Source organism: Dermacentor silvarum, chromosome 2 (assembly GCF_013339745.2).
Source record: "Dermacentor silvarum isolate Dsil-2018 chromosome 2, BIME_Dsil_1.4, whole genome shotgun sequence".
Classification (NCBI taxonomy): domain Eukaryota; kingdom Metazoa; phylum Arthropoda; class Arachnida; order Ixodida; family Ixodidae; genus Dermacentor; species Dermacentor silvarum.
Window position 1 is genome coordinate 166,420,927 of NC_051155.1, and position 22,904 is coordinate 166,443,830.

The following is a 22,904-nucleotide window of genomic DNA, read 5'->3' on the forward strand; positions in this document are numbered from 1 at the left end:
CATAGTTGAGATACTCATTAACATCCAGTAGTACTGAAGAAACATTGGTCTATATTAGAGTGCACTTGCATTTTGAATAGTTCTTGCACAGGTGCATCGCAATGAATTAGAAACTGACAGTGTAAATAGAGACATAGAATTCAAATGATACCGTGTAGAAAAGCCACTGACCTTTTTTCTTGGATAAAGCACAATTGCTGCTACTAGAAAAGTCATACGCTACCTTGCAAATTGTGCTGGGGATCCTTCATTGTGCCAGAAGTGACATTAATCGAAATTTTCACATGCCCTCCCTTTTTGTAGGTGCACTCATGCACATGTGCCTCCTGTTTCCTGGGCTAGTGGGCTGGGAATTAGTTTCTTGAAGCATTTATGCTTACCCGTTCCTCCTTGTTCTTTATAGTCAGTCCCCTATCATTATCAGACTCAAGCATGATAAGCACTGTGTTGTGCGCATTGTCCTTTTTACATCATCATCATCATGGACTGTCACAGTCAATATGTGCATTGATCTGTGAAGTGAAAAGCGTCTTGGTGAGGAGTTGTTGGCCCACCTAAAGGCTGCTTCCTGGAGAGATTTCAATAGTTCTGTACTGTGCAGATGAGAGCCCCTATCGAGTGGACGTTTTTGAGGACAACCTCTACATCAGCACATTCCCAAGCAACGCCATCCTGCGCGTCAGCAAGTTTGGAGGGGGCAAAGTGACCTACCTCATCCGTGGCCTACACAGGGCCACTGACGTGGTCATTGTTCAAGAGCACAAGCAGAGTGCACCAAGTGAGTTCTCTTCTCCTCACTGAGATTTTGATTGTTAACATATTTACAGTAATCAAAGCCAATACTCAAGAAACATGTTAAAAAAAAAAAAAGCTGACTTCAAGCTTATGCACTGTCTAGCTTGCCCCACTCAATCACTTGTCTCTCTTATTAATTCTTAGTCGCTTGTCACCGTTTGGCGTGTTTTTTTTTTTTTTTTTAATATATATAACAGCGTGCAGGTGGAAGTACTTGCGCTGTTATTCAAAATAGTGTCTTCTGGCTAGTGATGGCTTGCAACAGTGACTCGCATTAGTAACAGTGTGTCTTGTTAACGTCCCTGCCTTTCCTTGTGTTTTTCTCCATCTGTCTTGTTCTGCCAGGCTCCAAGCAATGGTGGCATTGACACATGATTCATGTTCCACACTCCACTCTCAAATCTAAACTAACCTGTGTGTTTCCTATTGCCTATATTTAAACAAAAATATGTTGTATTAGACTGAAACAAAGACAGTAATTTCGTTTGTGCCAGAAATACCAGTTCAAACTTTTAACGTGTGTGAATTGCTGCCCGTACAAGCCGCATTGCACAAATTCATTCCAGCGCCTTTCCTAGACAGGCAATCTTTCTTTTGCCCTGTAAGTGCACAGATGAAGTTATGAGGATTGCAGACGCTCATGTTGGTTGGTCGCTCGCTGGCCACCTTACCACTTCTGATAAGCCGCTGCTGGTGAAACAGTCATGAGATGCATGACTCAACTGCCAATGACTGCTGATGCGATGCCACAAAATAGTACTGACAGCACATCACAAGGGCAGCTAGCGTGATAGCCTTCATAAGCATTACTTTTGTTTTCTGCACATCTTAGATCACCGATTACCCGTTCGTGTGCATCCCCCAGATCTAGAAATACTTAACTGTTGTGATGCTGAAACTGTAGATGTTAAACTGGTATGGATTCTTTACTGCAAGTTTGAGGCTCACTCAGGTACAGTGGGGCAGCATTCTCCACAGAAGATAACATGTACCTGCCCGTAATGTTTGCCCGTCTTTGCTGTTCGCAGTGAACAACCCCTGCAGCAAGAACTCCTGCGGCTCGGGTGCCCTGTGCGTGCTTCGCAGCTCCAAGGAGTTCAGCTGCCTCTGTCCGGATGGCATGGTGGAGACCAGGACAGTGGACTGGCACAACTGCTTGCACTATTGTGGCTCCCACCCCTCCCTCACCAGATGGTGAGTTCACCTGCAGTAACTGAACTAAGCAGAGCCTGTGATTACGAACCAGAATTACTGTGATCATGCGAGATGTTTCGTAATCTGAAGCCCGGATCTGCCATGACCACTTGCAGTAAACGAAATATTTTGGAAAAGCACACACATTGGCATATGCATGTGCAGCTTGAAGGGCTTACTCCATGTCAGGGTTACATCCATCACCAATTCAAGCCTCATGTTTTTTTGTTATCTGTGCACTGGACGGCTGGAACAGAAAATGAAAAAGCGCTCTGCCAAGGACACTGTTTCCTTGCATGCAGTATGATGATACAGTGTATGAGAACAGGCTAGTTGGTGTTCCATCCTTCTACACAGTGCTGAACCAGACAAAGGACGCAAGAAAGGGATATAGACAAGTGCATGTCTGCGTCCCTCATTTGCATCCTTTGTCTGGTTCATTGGTGCTAAAGGCCAGACCTGGCATTAAAGCATGTGAGACTAACTCTGGTACAGTAACTGTGTGAGGGTACCGGGCCGACGCCTAGCTGGCGTAGAGTCGCAGGCACGAGACGGTAGGCAACTGTGTAGAGTAGCAGGCACGGGACGGTAGGCAACTGTGTGTGGCAACTGTGTGTGGCGGGCAGGGGAACAAGTAAGGTGTGTGTGCGCTGCTTTGCATGCACGGAGTGCGTGACAATGAACTGAGTGAGTCAAGTAATCAGCGGAGCAAGCAGCGTGCGGTGCGGCGGGACGGAACGCAGACTGCGTGTGTGTGCGTGCGCTGAGGACTTTTTCCTTAAATAAAGAATGTACTTGACAAGTGGGGGCTCATCCGACCGGACCTAACATGGAGGACCAAGAATCGTCTAGTGCCACCCAGCCAGTTGCGCAGCCTCTCCTGCCTTCTTCGATCGTCCGAGGACTGTTGGCTTCGACTTCCGGGACCACAATGGAAAGGGAGAGACTCGCGGCTGGTATAGCTCAAATTCTGCACACCACGCCGCTCAACGACATGGTTAGGCCTGACGAGACAACCAGCATGGCTAGGCCCGACGAGACAACCGGCGCGGGGCCAGCGCTCAACATCAAAGGTGTGCCCGTTCCACTGCCGAAATTCAGTGGCTACCAGGACCGACACTCGCCGCAAGACTTTCTGGAGAAGTACTCGGAGTACTGCCATATTGCAGAGATCCCCCCTGACCACCGTTTGCAGTTGCTTCCAGCAACGTTGGAGGGGTCAGCCAAACAATAGTGGCGCTTCTCAGGTTGGCGCCCCGACTGGCAGTCCTTCGCGTCCAAATTTACGGCTGAGTTTACCACCGTTGACTACAAGTTCAAACTAAAAGCAGAGCTAGATCAGCGCATTCAGCATCCGGCAGAAAACCTCAAGCAGTTCATTCACGTCATTGCCGAATACTATGACCGTATAGTGGAGCATGTTTAAGATGCCAAAAAGGTGGAACGCATGCGGTGTGGGTTCTTGGTGTCTCACAGGAGACCAACCACCGCAGGTTCGAGCTTAGCGAGCCACAGGGCCGCGTCAGCCGTCGCCTCCAGCACCGCTCGCGCGCGAACTCAGAGGCCGCAAGGGGCTACCGAGCGACGCACACAAAAACACAGTAAAGCCCTGAGTTGACGGAAACCGTTTATTGAATCTGTCGGCACCAGCACTCCACAAACGCCCGCGCGGCGGGGAACCAAAGGGGTCCCGCACCAGGGCGAAAATATAATAACAGGCGCCTATAGCACGTCGCGGCGAGAGCAGTCTCAAGCTGGGACCCGCCGCTAGGAAAAGTCCCGGCGGCTATGCTACTTGCTCTGGCGATAACCAATGGGTCAACTCGCGAGAGCTCGGGCAATATCCTTCGGCTTAGGCTTTTGGCAAGTGCGGCTCGGCGTGGTATGACCTCGCGCGAGCGCTAGGCACCGCTCATCGGCTTAGCGTCGGGAAAGGGATCAGCACAAAGTACGCGCTCCCTGCACGGGCAAAGGCACCGTGCGCGAGCCCCAGTCCTAGTCACAAAGATGTCGGCAGACGAGAGGAAAGCATGTACGTATCGTGCGCTGGTCCCGGAGATAAGAGAGCCACGCTCCGCCGCTAGCAGCCGACGCGGCTGCGTAGTGACATCAGCGTCCCGCCCTCACCGCAAACCACCGCGTGCGCAGCGCCACCGCGGGAACCAGTTAGTGGGCGGGGAACGAAGACGAGGGATGGCAGAACAGGTGAAGCCCGCGCAATGGCACCGGCGCCTCCCTCAATCCCCACAGCGGAGACAAATGCATCCGACATTCCAAGACCTAACAGCCAGCATGAGCTTCATAAATCTGCAAGAAATGGCGAAGGCGGCCGTCCCTATCATGGAATGCGCTTGGCATCGCCTGTGCTAAGCACCCCCACCACCACCACGTATTGCACAAGCAGCAACTGATTTGGCCTTCGTCTATTCATCTCCGCACACCACTGCAACGCCCAACCAAACCCTTCCAGCTCAGTAGCGAGAGTGGCAGCTGCAGCCTGCAGCAGTTTCGGCTTCTGAGTGTCTGCGGTCAACGACGCTTCGCACTGGCGCCCCCCCCCCCCCCCCCCCCTTCCGGAGTGGAACCCCTCACCTGTGCCGTTCGCTCGCGCGCCGAACACCCAGGGTACCTGCACTTCGGCACACCACAACAACTCAAGAGAGCGCCTCAGAACTTCGGGTTTCAAGCGACGCAGGGTATCCCGCGATTTGAGCCGCCAAACCGCAGTATCATGTGTCGGCGATGTGCGGTTTTGGCCACAGTGCACGTCAATGCGCTACTGCTAGACCACACAGCCAACCCCGCTGTTTTCACTGCAATTCACCGGGACACCTACAAGCCCGGGAAATGGACAAGCGTAGCCGCTTCTCCGGCCAACGGCTACGCGACGTCCCTGCAAGTGCTCGCAACAGCCGGAAACAAAGAACCACTGCTTGAAATGTTGATTGGTAACAGTGTCCTTTATGCATTCATGGACACTGGGGCAAGCGTGAGCTAATAGGTAGCCATGCCATCGCAGCGGCCAAATGCGTGGGAGCCACCTTCAGGGAAGAAGCACGAACCCTGAGGCTTGCTCAGGGCTGGTCACAAACTGCACAATAGGTTCGCTGTCGTATTCGTTGGCAAGGTGGGTCCAGGAAGCAGCGTTTCCTTCTTTTGCCAGAGCTGTGTCACAATGTTGTCTTAGGGCGGGATTTTCTTGAGGTGACAGGTATTTCTCTCCACATGGGCCTTGGTGGATGGTCACTGCACTCTGACCCATATGGGCTCATCAAATTTAAAAAGACACCGAGCGGCCATGTGCATCAGATGCTGGACACCGACCCCTGTCAGTCTGTAAGGCAGCGTTGCAATGCGATAAGGAAGGTGAAGAGCCTGATGAAAATGTGGCCAGCTCTCTACAGGCACTTTTTGCAGATGTACAGGATGTATGCCACAATACCACGGAGTGTAGTCGAGAGAACCTTCGGGAGGAGCAGAAGCAGAAATTTAATAACATCCTTGCAGACCATAACCATATTTTTACCACTCTGCCAGGTTGCACGTCCCTGGTGGTTCACAAAATAGACACAGGCAGCGCCTGGTTAACAGCCAAAAGAGAGAAATTCTTGATGGGTGTATTCGAGATTTGCTAGACCAAGACCTCATTGAGCCCTGCTCCAGTTCCTGGGCCAGTGGCCTTGTATTAGTAAAGAAGAAAACTGGAGGATATTGCCTTGCGGTTGACTACAGGACCCCAAATGCCATCATAACTGTGCCAGTATACCCCATGCCCCACACAGACTGGGTACTGGCTCAGCTCGGCTGCGCTAGGTGGTTCACAAGACTCGACCATGCTCAGGGATTCTTTCAAGTGTCGGTTGCTCCCGAAGATGTACCGAAGACTGCATTCCTGTGCCACAGAAGAGCGTTTCAATTTAAGCGAATGCCATTTGGGGTAGCAGGTGGGCCGGCAACATTTCAGTCTCTCATGGACAAAGTGTTAGAAGGCCTAAAACACAACTACTGCATGGCATTTCTTGACGATGTGCTCATTTATTCAGCTACTTTTGAGGACCACCTACAACATATCGATGAGGCACTGCGAAGAATTGGCTCTGCAGGTCTGACAATCAATTCCAGCAAAGTTACATGCTGTAAACAGGCATTAAAGTTCCTTGGTCATGTAATCTCTCCAGGCAAATGTCAACCTGACCCGGACAAGGTGCTAGCAGTTGCAGAGTTCCCATGCCCTAAAACAGTCAAGGAGCTCCAAATGTTTTTGGGCCTTGTGGGATACTACAGAAATTTTATTCCCTAGTTTTCTGGCAAAGCCAGACCCTGACAGCTCTCTTCAAGAAAGGAGCCCATTGGGTTTGGGGTGCCGAGCAACAGACAGCATTCGAGACTATGAGGCTAACGCTGGCAGGAGAGGTGGCGACGGGTACTGCCTGTTCAGTTCAGGTACTGCCTGTACCTGAACAGGCCCTTTGTGATTGAAACAGATGTCAGTGGCACTGGCATATCGGCAGTGTTGTTGCAGGAAGTCCAAGGGGAACTCAGGCCTGTGTCATTTATAAGCAGGACCCTCAGCGCTGCTGAAAAGAACTATGCTGTCCAAGAATAAGGCATCGTAAAGGACGGGCCAACATCCCAGCGGATGCACTAAGCAGGTGCTCATCCCTGCTGCCGAATCTGCTCAGCCTTGTTTGGCAGAGGACTGGTTTGAAATTGAAGTGCAAGAGCCACAACAAACCATTCGTTTTGAACTAGCAGCCCCCGTTGACGTGACTGATGTGTCCCCACTCACCGACACTGCAAAGTTCCAGTTGGAACAACACAAGGATCCACTGCTGCTGCAGCTGCTGCAATACTTAAAGTCTGGCTCGCTACCTGGTGACGCTAAAGAGTCCAAGAGGGTGCAGGACCTAGCTGATGACAGCGAAATCTCGAACAGTGGTATCCTTATGTACACGGTCTGTGAATGTAAGGTCGCCTGGCTTCCCCAACACTTACGAGACATGGCACTGAAAATGGAGCATGACCGCCCCCTAAGTGGGCATTTAGGCTTCTTTAAAACTTGGAAACGTGTGAAGAGCCGGTTCACATGGCTCGATATCCGCTCCGATATCTCCTGTTACATCCGCAGCTGCCAGCAATGCCAGGCTTTCAAACCTCACCGGCAAAAACCAAAAGTACTGATGGACAGTTCATGGGCCACCCACCCAATGCAGCAGCTTAGTGTGGACCTTATTGGGCCACTGCCCACAACCCATCGGCGCCGCAAGTACATCCTGGTTGTGCTGGACAAGTTCACGAAGTTTGTGGAGCTTTTCCCATTACCGTATTTACTCGATTCTAACACGCCCTCGATTGTAACGCGCACCCGTTTTCCGTGGACAAAAGACAGAAAAAAAAAAAACTTTACAGTACCGTGCACCTCATGCTTTCAGACAGAAATAAAGCTTTCTCTTATTTGGAAAAAAAGAAAAAACATTTACTCCCAATGCACTAAAGTTGCGATGAATTAAAAAGGAAAATGTTGCATTTTCGCCCTAAAGGCAAAGCATCGATTGCGATAGCAAATTATTAGACAGCTATACGAAGTAAGGATAGTACTTTTTATCGGCCGTATAAACTTATAAACATTCGCTAACTAAATTAACAAGCATGGTGTCACGCGCGCACAAGCAAACATCAACACATCTCGCTCGATGACCACGGAAACAGTGGAAACTCGCTTTCTAAACACTGGAGTGGCGAAGCGCGGCAGCAACGGCGAGCGAATTGACCTTTGTGCTAGCACAGCTCTCGCTTCAACACTAACGGTAAGCGGCAAAAACACAGCGCACGCAGACTCCCCGTCACAGATCGCTTCCAAGATAGGGCCACAGAATAAGTCTTGCTTCGGGCCACTAAAACCCTTCCACGTTGCTTTGCTGGCGAAAATCCTCTCTTGTTTGCGCCAGTCCTGCACGCAGGTTTCGGATTCTCCGAACTCCCGTGACGTGGCCCAATTTCTCTCCGTATCCGCTCACATGATCACTTTCCTTTTAAATTCGGCATCACGATGAACTCTGCACTTCATGCTGATAGAACAAATGCAGAAAACGGGAAGGCAGATGGTAGATTAATGCCTAAGCACACATACTACAGCACATAGAGGAAGCTACGGCAGCTAGGCTCGAAGCACGTACGAGGCGGCCATTTTGAAATGTCGATGGCGATATGGTAACGCACGTACGCCTACCTCCAAATTGATCATTGATAAAATGATCCATATTTTTTGCTGGCATGGTGTGCCTAGCTCCATTTCTAGCGACAATGGCAAACCATTCATAAGCAAACTGTGGAACGGCATTCTTCAGCACTGCGGAATCAAGGAGAGCCACACATTCCCATACAGACCAGCAGGACAGACTGTGGAACACCATAATGCAACGGTTAAGCAATGCCTGGTGGGCTACTGCACTTCCCACAGGGACTGGGACAAAAGGCTGCCCGAAGTGGCGTTTGCAATGCGCACGTCTGAAAGTGTAGTTACTGGCTTTACGCCTGCCTTCTTGTGCTATGGGTGGGAATTACGGAACCCGTGGAGCCATCACAATCAGGCAGCTGGCACCGAGGTACCCCCTTCTGCGCCTCATGCCCTAGCTGCTGAACTGCATGTGTACCTTCGAGATGCCTGGGCCTTTGCTCAGGACCACCAAACTTTGGCAAAAGCCAGCCAGGCAAAGTATTACAACAAAAAACGCACTCCAGCTACCTTCCAGGTTGGAGACTTTGTTCTCTGGGACACGCATCCGCTAAGTAAGGCAGCCATTGGATTCACAGCCAAGTTTGCCCCTCGACGCACAGGGCCATTTACAGTGACTGCACACATTGGACGCAATACCTACAGACTCAGAGACCCGGCTACAGGGAAACAGAGAGGCCTCGCTAATACAGACCAGATGGGCTTTTATCATGTGCCTTGGAAGCCCTCTACACAGGATAAAAGGGGGCCGGCATCTGTGAGGGTACCGGGCTGACTCCGGGTGGCGTAGAGTTGCAGGCACGAGTTGGTAGGCAACTGTGTAGAGTAGCAGGCACGAGACGGTAGGCAACTGTGTGTGGCGGGCAGGGTAACAAGGAAGGCGTGTGTGCGCGGTCGGCATGCGGGGAGCGCGTGAAAACGAACTGAGTGAGTGAAGTAATCGACGGAGCAAGCAGCGTGTGGTGCAGCGGGACAGAACGCAGACTACGTGTGTGTGCGTGCGCTGAGGAAATAAGGAACGTACTTGACAACTGAATAGCTGATAATGAAACAAAAAGCAGATATACAGTTAACTTCCGTTAATTCGACCCTGGCAGGACCGACAAATTTGATTGAATTATCCAGTGGGTCGAATTAAACAGTAATGTGCTCTTCTGACATTCTTTAGCATTTATAATTGGCTGCGCATCATTGTCAGCGAAATCACTTTTGACCTTTAAGCACAAGCAAATAAATTGCTGCCAAGTGTTAAGGTTCATGCAGTCACTGTGTCAACTTTCTGCACATTTTCCCTCTTGTGACAGCCAAGTGCGAGTTGAACTGCCTTAGTGGAGGAACCTGTGTGCTTGGCAACAACCGTCAGCCCTTCTGCAGGCAAGTTCTTTTTTCTGATGTCTTTACTTAGTGCTGTGATCTCTCTTTTTTTCCATCTTTCTTTCTTCCTTTTCCTTTTCACTTTGTCATACAATGTAAAGCTTGCATCACATTCTTAGTGTTTGGCTCCAATACTAGTGCAAGCAGCGGGCATTTGGCAGCTTCCTTGAGAAAGCTTGGTAATTGCCCCGTGACTGAGGACATCCTGTTTGGCCGGAGTCTGAACCAGGTTGCAAAGCCATTCGTTCATTACTCGGATTCCCAACTGTCATGGGTCACGACTGGTGTCCGTGATATGCCCATCTGTCGTGTGTCTGTATTGTTCACACACCATTCTTTATTTTCGCCAGCTGTCGCAGCCTTCTTTCCCTCCCCTTCCTCTTTCCTTAGCACAGAGTGACAGGCCATAGCAGTTTAAGACTAGCTTCTTTTATCCCGTCTTAATTTTCAATCTCTCTTTTTCCCAGCTATTTTACAAATGTCAGGCACTAGTAAAATATTAAGCAATTCGTGTTCACGGGCCTTATTACCCAGCTTGCAGGGAACAGTAGGGTACTTGGCAAGTTACTGCAGTTAAGAATATCAGCCTCGGCAATATGTACGGGCACTGTATTTTTGCACCGTGGTGTTCACCTAAAAGTTTTGTTTTCTTAATGGGGGTCGTAATTTCCTCTCTTTGCTAGGTGTCCTGTGGGCTATACGGGAAAAAGATGCGAGCGGTATGTGTGTTCCCAGTACTGCAAAAACAAGGGCCTATGTAACGTCATCACAAGCCAGGAGATGTACTGCATGTAAGCAACTCTTCTCTCAAACACTGTTCTCCGCCCTGTGTTATTTTCTCTTCTGCTGTCACTGAACTCATGTTTTGCATTGTTGAGAAAAAGAGATGGGGAGATCTTTTTTGCGAGGAATTGTCACAGGGTGCCTAAGGTTTCTTGTCTTTACATTAAAAATGTGCAAAGATGTAGTTGCTTTCGTTGTTACTGTAGCTGTATGTGACCACTCATCTTTTTTGTCCCTAGCTGTCCTCCACAGTGGACTGGCAAACGATGTGAAACGCCTCTCAACATATGCGAACTCTGCATGAGAGATGGATCATGTACCAATGGGTTTGCAGACGTCCGATGCAAGCACTGTATCTTGAGGTGGGTTTTTTTCTGCCTGGCAAGCCTGACACCTTTTGTCTCTTACCTCTGTCCTCTCAATGCCTGTGCATCCTCTAGCCCCTGCTGAAAACTGTTGCTAGCGAATTCCTCTTTCGGATCTTTTGTAAAAAAATATTTATTTTTACTTGTGATATTAAACTATTTATCAACTCTCTTGTTGTCATGAGTGCCTCCAAGATGTCCGATCACACAAAATTTTACTTGCTACGCCAAGTTGTACTTAGTTTTTACACTGGTTCATGTAACCTTGTCTGAAGCCTCTTGTGTGTCATATATGTCTAATCACATAGAAAGCAAAAAAAAGGGGGACAAGGGTTGAAAAGAGGTGCAAAAGTATGCTCGGATATCTTGTAGGCAACAGCCGCCATTCATAGTATTGGAGTACTCGTAACAAAATAAACAAAAGGTGTACATCTGAATCATCATCATCAGCCTATATGCATGTCCACTGCAGGACGAAGGCCTCCCCCTGCGATCTCCAGTTGCCCCTGTCTTGCGCTAGCTGATTCCAACTTGCGCCTGCAAATTTCCTAACTTCATTATGCAACCTAGTTTTCTGCCGTCCTCGACTGTGCTTCACTTCTCTTGGTATCCATTCTGTAACTCTAATGGTCCACCGGTTATCCATCGTTCGCATTACATGGCCTGCCCAGCTCAATTTTTTCCGCTTAATGTCAATTAGAATATCGGCTATCCCCGTTTGTTCTCTGATCCACACCGCTCTCTTCCTGTCTCTTAACGTTAGGCCTAACATTTTTCGCTTTGTGCGGTCCTTAACTTGTTCTCGAGCTTCTTTGTTAACCTCCAAGTTACTGCCCCATATGTTAGCACCGGTAGAATGCAGTGATAGTACACTTTTATTTTCAACAACAGTAGTAAGCTCCCAGTCACGATTTGGGTTGAGTGCCTGCCGTACGCACTCCAGCCCAATTTTATTCTTCTGTAAATTTCTTTCTCATGATCAGGGTCCTCTGTGAGTAATTGACTTAGATAAATGTACTCCTTTACAGACTCTAGATGCTGACTGGCGATCCTGAATTCTCGTTCCCTTGCCATCCGAATAAACACTGACATACTACTGTTTTGTCTCATTTTGACAGCCTTTTAGCCCATATTGTGTTTCTTTGGTGTAAAGCTTTTTTTCTATCATAAGATTGGGATTTATAGCAATGTGTAGCAGGTTCCTTGCCTTACTGTGAATATCCTTGTGAATTCTGGAGTGTGTGTGTGCCGGTCCAGTAAGCTGTGCGAGACATTTAACAGTTGAGCATTTTACAGGGGGGGGAGGGGGGTCATTATTTGTGTGTGCTACTGTCATGACCTGCATAATTCGTTGGTTGCAAACGAGAGTCTCTGTGGTGTGCAGGTGCACCCAAGAGGACCCCTGCCGCACTCAGGGAGAAGAAGACCACTGCGTGCACGGGGTGTGCCGTGTCAACGAGACTGGCGTACGTCAATGCATATGTGACAGCAGTTACACCGGTGAACGCTGTGACAGGCTCACGCCACTGTGTGACTCGTACTGCAGAAACGGCGGTAAGTCAGTTAATAAGGCCGTACCCACTAGTCGAAGTGAATGTTGAACACAAATATATGGCACACTGAGAGGACATCTGTGCTGTGTTTCACCGTTTCTAATTGTACCAAACAGCCCATATCTGTAGTGACTTGTTTTTAAGAGCTGCAGTGTGTTGTTACTGTGTTACAAGCCCTGTTATGCTGTTTGCAGGCTGCCACTTGACACATTTGTTTCACGGATGTTTTGATGTATAGTTGAGATTTGGGACCCTTTGAAGATGCTGTCAGGCCCTGAGAATGTATACAGTCGAACCCACTTTATAACAACATTCAAGTGCCAAGAAAATCCCATTGTTATAACTGGGTTGCACGAAAAAAGCCGAGGGGACAAAGATCCAAACATTTTAATTAGACAGAAGGAGGTACAGTCATACCCACTTATAGCATTACCAGTTTTAACACTACGTGGAAGTAACAAGGAGCAGCCCTGGCACTGTGAACATTTGTGTGCGTTCTGTGGTAAAATAAACCGCTTAGTACAATGCTCCCATGCCGCATTACCGGTTATTACATTTAAATTTGGATACTGGGGGTGTGCACTGAAAAAAAAAAAAATACCTCAGTACCCTTGAAAAAAAAATTAATACGATAGCCGCCGCATATCTTTACCACACCCTCTTTCGTGCTGAGCACTCAGCAGGCACTCAGCGCGGCACGCCTTCCTCACCCCTCTCCCGTCTCGCTATCACCCCTCCGATGTCAGCTAGAAGGTGGAAAGAATAAAAAAGAGGGGCGTGCGAAGCCGGCAATGCAACAAAAGGGTGCCGTGCGGTGTACGCAGCACACTTTTCGCAAAGGTATACGGTGGCTCGCGTTTCCTGTTTGTTTCTTTCCCTACCATTTTGCATTCTTTTTCCTTTCGGCGCATACAACCATAGTTAGATGTAATTGTTATAACCGATAACGTGGCATGGAAACATTGTCGTAAGCGGTTTATTTTACCATAGAAAGCATACAAACGTTGACAATGCATCGGCTATATATCCGATATATTGTTTATGTATTGATATATTCTTATTGTTTTGTTATAAAGGGGTTCCACTGGATTCATTCTTAATATCACAGCTGAATACCAAGATATTTTAATGCAACAGCACCTAATTCGAGGTAGACTAGTCAAAAAGTGCTTCATCAGAGCGTACTCGTCCTGTAAATACAGTAAAAATATCAGGCAGGCTGCTAACAAAGCATGCCTGTTTTTTTGTGTGTGTTTTTTTTTTCCCCACTCAGGAACCTGCCTGGGCCGCAAGAAGCTTCCCTGCACATGCCCGGCTGGTCTCCTGGGCAGTGACTGTTCCCCAGGTGGCTCAAGCTGTGGCTGCCTACATGGTGCCACCTGCATCACCACCAAGCACGAGGAAGGTCTGACACAGCGCTGCGTCTGCCCTGCGGGATTTACTGGCGAGCGCTGCGAGAGCCGTCTTGCCGACATCTGCCTTGATTTTCCCTGCCTCCATGGTGGCGTCTGCTACACCTCGGCGGGCCAGCCTCTCTGCAAGTGAGTCTATTTGCACTCTGTCTTTTTTTCAACCATTAACCAATGAAGCTAGCACAGCTGAAATAGAGTTTTGGCTATTTTCAATGCAATTAAATCGGGCATGAATTTGTGATCCTTTACAAGTTTTGTCTGTCATCAACGTCATTTGCGTCATGCCTACAAATTATATAGTTTAACCATGGCTTGAATTTAGGTGTAATGGGGTACACTTGTTATGTACAGTTCCACCTCTATGTAATGAACTTAGATATGACAAAATTCTTGATATAACAAAGTATTAACTTTTTATAACTTGTATTCATATAATACCATGTATTTTATACCTCAATATAACAAAGTGTGTTTATACACAATTTGAATATAACGAAATTAATATAACACCGCAATAAATGGAAACTGCCACGGACGCAGATGGTCAAATGGCTGAAATACGTGTGTCTGCTTGTGAGCGTACCTGTCAAATCACGCGTCACATGACAGAGAGCGGTTACCAAAGTGAAGCATCGTAGCATCAAGACTTTTTCACTGTCATGTTCCTTGTAAAGTCCATGTGCAACAGGATTCTATTGTGCTTTGTGGATCATATGCTGTGGGTGCAAATGTAAGTTGAGAAGGAAGATGTCTTGATGCGGTGCTGTCTTCCCCTGCGAGCGAGAAGAAAGGGATGGGTGAAATCTTGAGTTATGAAATCGCACTGAAACAAGAGGCACACGAAACATCCGCTCCACTGTGACAGCGCTTTTCATGATAGCGTCATCTCGCTGTGGGTGACACTATCCAGCCACAGGGGCAGAGTGGACGCAAAAGTATCGGAGGCTTTGTTCTGTTCCACCGATGTGCACATATTGTCGACACGGCATAAACCGTATTTTTGGTCGCTGACTTTCAGTCAGCAAAATAAAATGTCTTTCTAATTGATTTTTTCAGGGTGTCTACCAACCGGGAAAACCGGGAAAACAGGGAATTCTCAGGGATTTTGAATATTCTGGAAAAACTCAGGGAAAACTCAGGGAATTTGTGCCTCTATCAGGGAAAATTGCTGTAGGGATGGGCGAATATAGGGTATTGTCGAATATTTAATTGAATAATTCTATGTTCGTTATTCGCTTCCATTCGAATTCATGGATTCAATATTTTCGAATTATTCAGCGCTCTCGAATAGGCAGCCAAAAGCCGCGGACGGTCGGTACACATCTCGGAGGCTATGCTTCACGTCATGGCTGTCATACATCAACCATAAATCTCGAAGGCTATGTTTTTGCACTAAAGAGCCTGAAATGTGCGACGCAGAAGAACAGAAACGGCGCTAGCGCACAACCGAAACGAAGCGGTGGAGTCCGCATGGCCATAGTCAGCAGCGGAAATCGTACGTGAATGACAGCAACGACAGAAGACGGAACGCTTCGTGCCTATTTGTGCCTTTATTGCGTTTACCGCCGCGCATAAAAACGCGTTGGCCGCGGGATTTCATAGTCGCCACCCATCATCGCGTCGATAGGTGCCGCGGTTTCTTTCGCAGCGGTTTCGTTTAGATTCGTTTTGACTCAATACGCACGTCGGCCGCGTGCCTAAAGAGCTGCGTAGTGGCCATCCATGATCGCATAGATAGCGACCGCGATTTCGTCTGAAGTTGTTGCTGTGAACGGTAGTTTCGTTCTGACTCGGTGCGTGCGTCGGCCGGGTACGGCCACACTAGCGGCAAGTTGCCGCGCGTCAGCGCCTTGCCGCGAAGTCCACCGTGGTAATCGCGTCTCGCCGCGCGGCAGCGCGATATGATCTCGCGCGCTCTCGGAACGCGGAATCACCGTGAGCGAAAAGGGTGCGATCGGACAGTGTCAAGAAATCCCTCTATAGAACCGCGAGAGACGATAATCGTCAATTGATAACCCGGCGCGGAGCGGCGGAGGTCCGGTTGCCATTGGCTCCGTGACGTCATCCTCGTCGCTCTCGGCACCCTCGGCAAGCCGTAAAGTAAAACCCCCAATTCCTGCCGCTCTTGCCGCGCGCGTCATGGGGCCGTATTCTGAAACGTTCGCCTAGGCGAAATCAGCGTGCGCGCTGATTGGCTGGTTGAACAAAATTGAATGACGTCGGGCTCAACCACCCAATCAGCTCATCCAATTTTGCTAAAACAGCCAATCAGCGCATGCCTGAAAGCGAAAAAAGAAATTTCGCCTAGGCGAACGTTTCAGAATACGGCCCATAATGTGTTGCCGCTCGCGGCATGACGCGGGCGTTTTTGCCGCTATCGTGGCCACACCCTTTACACCGCGAAGTCGCCGTTCATAATCGTGTCGATAGCGGCCGCGGTTGCAACAAGCAGTTGTTTCGGTTTGACTCGGGGCAAAGCTGTCGAGGATGAAGCGCACCGGCTACATCACGATGGACGGGATGTGCGCGCGGTAGTGCAAAGCGTGTCGGAAATGATGGCGCGCGCCGCGGCCGTGCTGCGAAGGAAGTCGCGAGGCCTCGATCGCCGCTGCGAGAGCCAAACAGTCACGAGATGACGAGAATTGCAGCATCCGCACTGCTTTTGTGCTAAATAGCGAAAGGATTTGCTCATCCATTATACTAATAAAATTGTGCTGACGTAGTAAGCATTTGCTTATTGTTTTCTGCATACCCTGATAATTCGGACATTTTTTTTTTCAATCCCGTGAAATTCAAATTAACTAGGTTTTACTGTAATATGTGATATATACTGTTCGAACTATTCGATTCGAAATTATTTGACCAAATCACTATTCGCTTCGAACCTCAAATACACTATTCGCCCGTCCCTAAATTAGCTGTAATTTCATTGAAAGGGAACGAAAGTTGCGGTAATGGAGGGAGGGAGGGTAGGCGACGCTTAGCTGCGGCACCAAATGCGTTTTTATATAAAAATGTGGTGAGGCGAGGAGGTGGTAAAGACTTCGGACGCTGCTCGACGAGTGTCCCGTTCTGATCTCGTCGAAAACTTCAGAGCCGCCCCCAGAGGCACAGGCAACAGTCACCAGCGCCGTGCACGTTCGGTGCGAACGCGGGTAAAACGCCGACGGCGTCGACAACAGTTCAGCGCATTGCTGGTGCTGCTGCATGTCTAAATTTATACAGCTGATAAAACTACTATCCTTACTGCGTGTAGCTCTCTACTAATTTGCTATCGCAATTGATGCTTCGCCTTTCGGGTGAAACTGCGACATTTTTTTTAACATGCTTACTAAAGAGTGACAGCATCAGGCAACATGGTGTCAGCCCATCTTGATGTAAAAGAAAGTTCCGTTTCACTCAGGGAATTTAGCAAAATCACTCAGGGAAAACCTGGAAAACTCAGGGAATCTGAAAATGTCAACTTGGTAGACACCCTGTTTTTTTTACGATTGCCCAATAATTCGGAAAATATTGCATCTCCTTCCGTGTAAGAAAAATTTGTCAGTGACTGCACTTATTTGCATAACCGACCGAATTTCATTATAAGCAAAATTTCGATCTAACGAAGTAAATTGCTGATTTTGCCAACTTTGTTATATGAAGGCTTAACTGTATGAGGAGTAAAAACACCTTGTGGAACCCTGGAACTGCTTTAGACGGTGGCACTGAAAACAATGCAGAAGTATGTCCCCACCAGTGTTCCGTAAAATTGCAGGTGGTGACAAGGTGAGATCGAGGTAGGCTTTTCATTTAAAAAAAAAGGATTACATCGCATTTGAAAATAAGTGAAAACTACACCTGACAACATTTGCTAACTTTTCCTGCCCTAATCAACACCCAATTTGCAGAACGGCGCTGGTCGATGCGGTGCCGCCTCTGTTGGTGCAAGGTTTATGCAGGTCGACAGGACCAATCAAAATGATAACGTGATGCAGACAGAGGAAATGGCAACAAAAGCAGTGCATATTTCGTAAACTGTGAAAACATGTGCGAAGATCAGGTCGATTGGCTGCCGATAGGCATGCAGATTGTGCTAAATACAAGGCGACAAACTTCATGCCTTTTAACAGTCGTCAGTCTAACCCGCACATGTGATCTCGGGACCGAGCACTAATATACCACCCAAACAAACATATTAGTGGCAAGCATACTGCAGTGGCTTGCGGCCTGCTACCACGTCGGCCAGCGGCAAATTTTTGTCATGGCTATGCTGCCTAGGCCTAATCAAGCTGCTTCATTGATCATCAGCGACTAAAGTTACCGTTTGGTGCAGAATCAAATGAAGATCTGTTCGCAGCAGCCGTGCAACATTCGGAAAGCCAACAAACTGCCTCGCTAGCGAAAGTGAATGCACGAGATAGAAACAGAGTTGTTCCCGGCCGCCATCTTTGCGACACATCGTACAGCGCCCTCTTGTTCCCGACACCGTTCTCAGACGCACATCGGCCTCTTTTTGTAGCTTCGAGCATCCCATCACAAGGCTAAATTTGGATGTACATGGCAGGCATGAAAGTGTCATGGCCCAGTTGCATGCATTTGCTTGGTGATCGAGCCACGTGATGCGCTGTCCTGTCGTCTGTCGCAGCAGATTGGCCTTACGATAACCCACCTGCCATGAAGTTGGGATAGCCCTTCTGTATTTTGGAGAAAAACTGGAAAGCAAAACTTTTTATGCAATAAATTAAGGATTGGTGCAAAACACAGGTCCACTGTTAAACTAAGAACCTCACTGGTATTTAGTACAACAGAATGTCACTAAATTCATTAGTTTCAGCAGTGAAAAGAAAGCACTTTCTTCTATTCAATAGAAATTCTATTGATAAAAACATATTTTACAGACTTTCATATACTAGAATTGAGCGGTAATAAGTGCTGTCATACTAATTTGGCGTTCCCATTAATAAGAGTAGACTGTGCAATAAAAGCTTGTTAATTCGAATTCTGCGGGGATGCTACAAAAATTTGAATTAGACAAAATTCGAACTAATGAAAGTCGGAAAAGGTTAAGGCGCGCATATAGTCCGACATAGCGTGAGTGCACAGACGCTACGTCACGGCGAGAACGTCTATAGTTCGACGCACTGGCGCAGCCAATGTAACGGGACGCGGCCAACGTGGTTCTACATGCCCCACGTCGAGATGGCTCTTGCTCCATGTGCGCGTTCTTCGCACCTCGCGCCAGCTGCACCGACCCACAGTGCATTGCACGAAGAAAAAAAGGGGCCTACGTCGCAGACAGCCGTTCAAAGCTACACATGAGTTGGGGATCGTTCTGCACATGCTCCGGGGAGAGCAGCCGACGGCGCGCGTCGAAGTATAGAGAGGACAGCTTTTCGGCTGGCGCAGTGCAAGCGGCGGCGCAGTGTGACTGGCCGCAAGCGACGCGCGCCCGCGCGCCGACAATGTTGGACTATAAATGTGCCTTTCTTTCTGCGCATGCTCTGAAGATAGCAGCCAACAGCGCGCACGTCATAGTATAGGGGGGATGGCATTTCGGCTGGCGCAGTGCAAGCGGCATAGCGTGACCAAGCGGAACTGGCCACAAGCGACGCTCACCCGCGCGCCATAAAACGTCGAATTATAAACGTGCAGAACGATCCTCAACCCGCACGCCGCTTTGAACGGCTGTCTGCAACAATTGACGAAGCAGCGTGAGCTGCAGGGCCCGCGCGGCCACACCAGCATGACCAGCGTGCCCCCATGCACTAGCACTCTCTCCAACCACGATGGCGCAGAGTTCGAATTATTGGTGGTGGTGTGGATTTCAGTGTGAATTAGCAGGATGCGTTACATATTGCTTTCAATACATTGTTGGACGGACCGCGGCGGATACGTTGAATTATCCAAAAATTTAAATTAACGAGTCGTGAATTAATGAGCTTTTACTGTATTGTATATCTTGATCTCTATGTACCTAAGTTACTGATACCTTGCTACGTTCGTTGTGCAATGCTAGGAGACTTCTCAGCACGTGCAGCACCATATTTTCTTGCCCAAAATTTGTACACATGAAGTTTTGTGAAACATTTGTGATGTTCGATTCTAGATCTACATTCAATATTCACACACACCTACTGAAAACCATTGTCGTGCAATAGGTTTTTCATGGGTCAAACAGGGTGATGCTTAAATGAACACTACGGAAGTATAACACTAATGTAAAAATATTCACTGGAGGTTGACTTGCAAGTCATTGTAATAAGTGTGGTCTTTCACCTATGTCTCATGCACGTTAAAGAACCCCAGGTGGTCAAAATTATTCCGGAGCCCTCCACTAATGTAAAAATATTCACTGGAGGTCGACTTGCAAGTCATTGTAATAAGTGTGGTCTTTCACCTATGTAGTGCACGTTAAAGGACCCCAGGTGGTCAAAATTATTCCGGAGCCCTCCACTACGGCGTGCCTCATAATCAGAACTGGTTTTGGCACGTAAAACCCCAGAAAGAAGAAGAAGAAGCATTAATTTCATATACTATCTACTGTCATGTGCATGTGGCACCTTTTGAAATGATTACATGCCATTTTTCCCTTGTGTTCCGCATTAAAATGTGTACGTTCCTCAAAAGAAACAGTCAGAACCTAGTGCCATTTCACATGTTTCAAAGTTTTCCTGACTTCACCCTGGATTATGAAGGCATTCATCTTTCAGTGCTTGTTAGTTTGTTTTTCTGTAAAGGCAATGACATATTTTATTTTTTGCGTGTGTGTGTTCCTCAAAGCCCATGGGTGTTATAGAGTGAAATGGTGAAATGTAGAAATAACAGTAAATTGCAACAAATAAAGTAATCAGCATAATATTCTTATGTTATGTTATGCAACATAAGTTCTTATGTGAATAATGTTAATTCTTTATTGTACAATGTTGGCTAATGCCTTCAGAAAAAGCTTGTCATCAATAATGGTACATAGTAGTGTCTCCAGGAAGGTGGTTCCATTCCTGCGATGTTGCATATAGAATAAATTACAAATAGCTGAAGGAATCTGGCACAAGTTCTTCCACCCAAAAGCTGTATAAGGCACTTTATAACCACTGAAAACGACGAGTTTGCATTCTGACATGATTTCTGTGGGACATGCTGCGTGCAGGTGTCCCCTGGGCTGGGGTGGTCTGCACTGTGACCAGAGCACCAGCTGCAAAAACTTTTGCTTCAACCATGCCACATGCCTGCTGTCATCTCAGAACGATGCAATGCCATCGTGCCTATGTGCTCGAGGATTCACTGGCCCACGCTGCCAAGACAAGGTTGATCAGATCGCTTACAGTGACCACAGCACCTCTGCCTCTGACAACTTGCCTAATAGTGAGTTCTGGCTTATCAACGTGGTCTTTTGTGTGCAAGAACAGCATGAAGAATGACCTGGGCATTTAGGCTGGCATGTTTTAAAAACCTCACTTCTGTCTTGTGAGCAAGTGATTCCTTATGCAGAGATGGCATTTACATTCGACACAGCAGCCCAGTTCCTGGTTCATCCATTGCAGATTAGGAGCTGCTGTTGTCTGTAAACCTAGTCCTCAAGATGAGAGTTTGATCCAATGAGCAGATAGGTATCACCATATGCCAAGGCAAAATAAAGCAAGCAACACACAAACATGCTACAGAGCGACTTTGCAGGCGGATGGAAACACTGACAGATTGACTCGGTAGGCTTTCTGTTCTGAGGGTCACATTCACAAACAGTAGCTTTACGTTTCTGCTGAATGAATGAGACAAATTTTTCAGGTGGCTATTTCTATTATTTTCAGGTTCTTTGATAGTCTAAATACTGTCTGTTTCTTTTGTATCGTTATTTACTGTTTTGCACTGCTAATTTCTGTATCTTATGTGCTGAGTTGCCATATCTGTCTTGTAGTGGCTACTTAGGCTTCTGGCAAGCTGTGTTATACAGCTTTTAGCTCAGGTAGCCTGCCAGAAGTGCCTGGTAAATGAAGTGTATTGTATTGTACTGTAAGTAGCAGTGACAAGTGCATTAATACCATTTGGATTGGTACTGATTGGCAATGCACTCACATATAAATGACTTCCTGAAATCTAAAAAGTTTTTGCACACACTATTATGATTATAATGAAGCTTACGTACATGTACAACATCGTTGCCAAGGTGTTGAAAAAAAAAGAGAAAAACAGACATCTGTAAGATCAGTGTCCTGTAATCTATCTGTTTATTCTGTTGTTTGGCTCTGGTTAGTTATTTTTTACTGCACGTGAGCAGTATGTGTGGCTTAATGCAGATGTCATCCCTCTTCCTTGCTTGCTTGCGTGCTTGTTTTGCGGCATCATCAGTGTGTGGGCAAGTTTGCTTGTAGATCACAGCTTCAGGTTTAGAACTTTTTTCCGTAGCTCAAGCGCTGGGTGATCAAATCATGTGCTTAGGAAAAAAAAGAGGGAATTGCATGTCAGTGGTTTCACATACAAAGTTGGATCATGTGTAACACTTCAGGATTACCAAATGCCTTTGCTTTTCCATGCCATTCTCAGTGCTTGTGATTATTGTTTTTAGCCATATGCTCTCTTATGATATAAACATATCGTATATGGTCATGGCAAATACGTGTGCTACTTTCATCATCGGCATTTCTCAGTATGTGTAATAAAATCATAAAAGAAAGAATGTAGGCATTGTACAGTGTAGACCAATTATAACGTAACCATTTATAGTGCAGAACCGGCTACAACGCGGCCTTTTCCGAATCCCGTTTTCCCTCCCATAGAACTCCATGTATATGCATACCGCTTACAGTGCAGCCGCGTGAGACGAAATACTGGTTATAATGCGGCTTTCACGGGAAAATCTCGCTGACAAGAGCAGCAGCGAGCACGCTTCTCAACATGGTGCGTGCTCCCTGCTGGCGTATGCATTATTCAATGCAATCAAACTCGTTAATTCAGACTTATTTGGCCACACATTGGTTAATTCAGACTACCTTTGGAGCTCAGTGAGCGAGGAGCGCTGCAAATGTGCGACGCAAAAGAGCAAAAATTGCGCTAACGTCCAACCGAAATGAAGCGGCGGAGTCCGCATCGCCACAGCCATCAGTTGAAATCGTACGTGAATGACAGCAACGCCGGAACGCTTCGAGCCTATTTGTGTCCTTAAAGCCTGTATTCTTGCTTTTAATGCTGCACATAAGACTGCGTTGGCCGCGGGCTT

At 47.5% G+C, this 22,904-nt stretch overlaps 1 protein-coding gene across 1 annotated transcript in view; it reads left to right on the forward strand.

Annotated features, from left to right (window-relative positions):
* The window catches only part of LOC119442044 (prolow-density lipoprotein receptor-related protein 1-like), a 219,829-nt gene that overhangs the window by 184,957 nt on the left and 11,968 nt on the right, over positions 1-22,904 (forward strand). Inside the window, 12 exon segments of the mRNA XM_049662961.1 lie at positions 602-778; positions 1,824-1,989; positions 2,992-3,207; positions 5,527-6,259; positions 6,672-7,288; positions 8,276-8,778; positions 9,529-9,598; positions 10,282-10,389; positions 10,621-10,743; positions 12,131-12,300; positions 13,573-13,840; positions 20,841-21,055. Of these exon segments, the coding sequence (XP_049518918.1) occupies positions 602-778; positions 1,824-1,989; positions 2,992-3,207; positions 5,527-6,259; positions 6,672-7,288; positions 8,276-8,778; positions 9,529-9,598; positions 10,282-10,389; positions 10,621-10,743; positions 12,131-12,300; positions 13,573-13,840; positions 20,841-21,055 (3,366 nt within the window).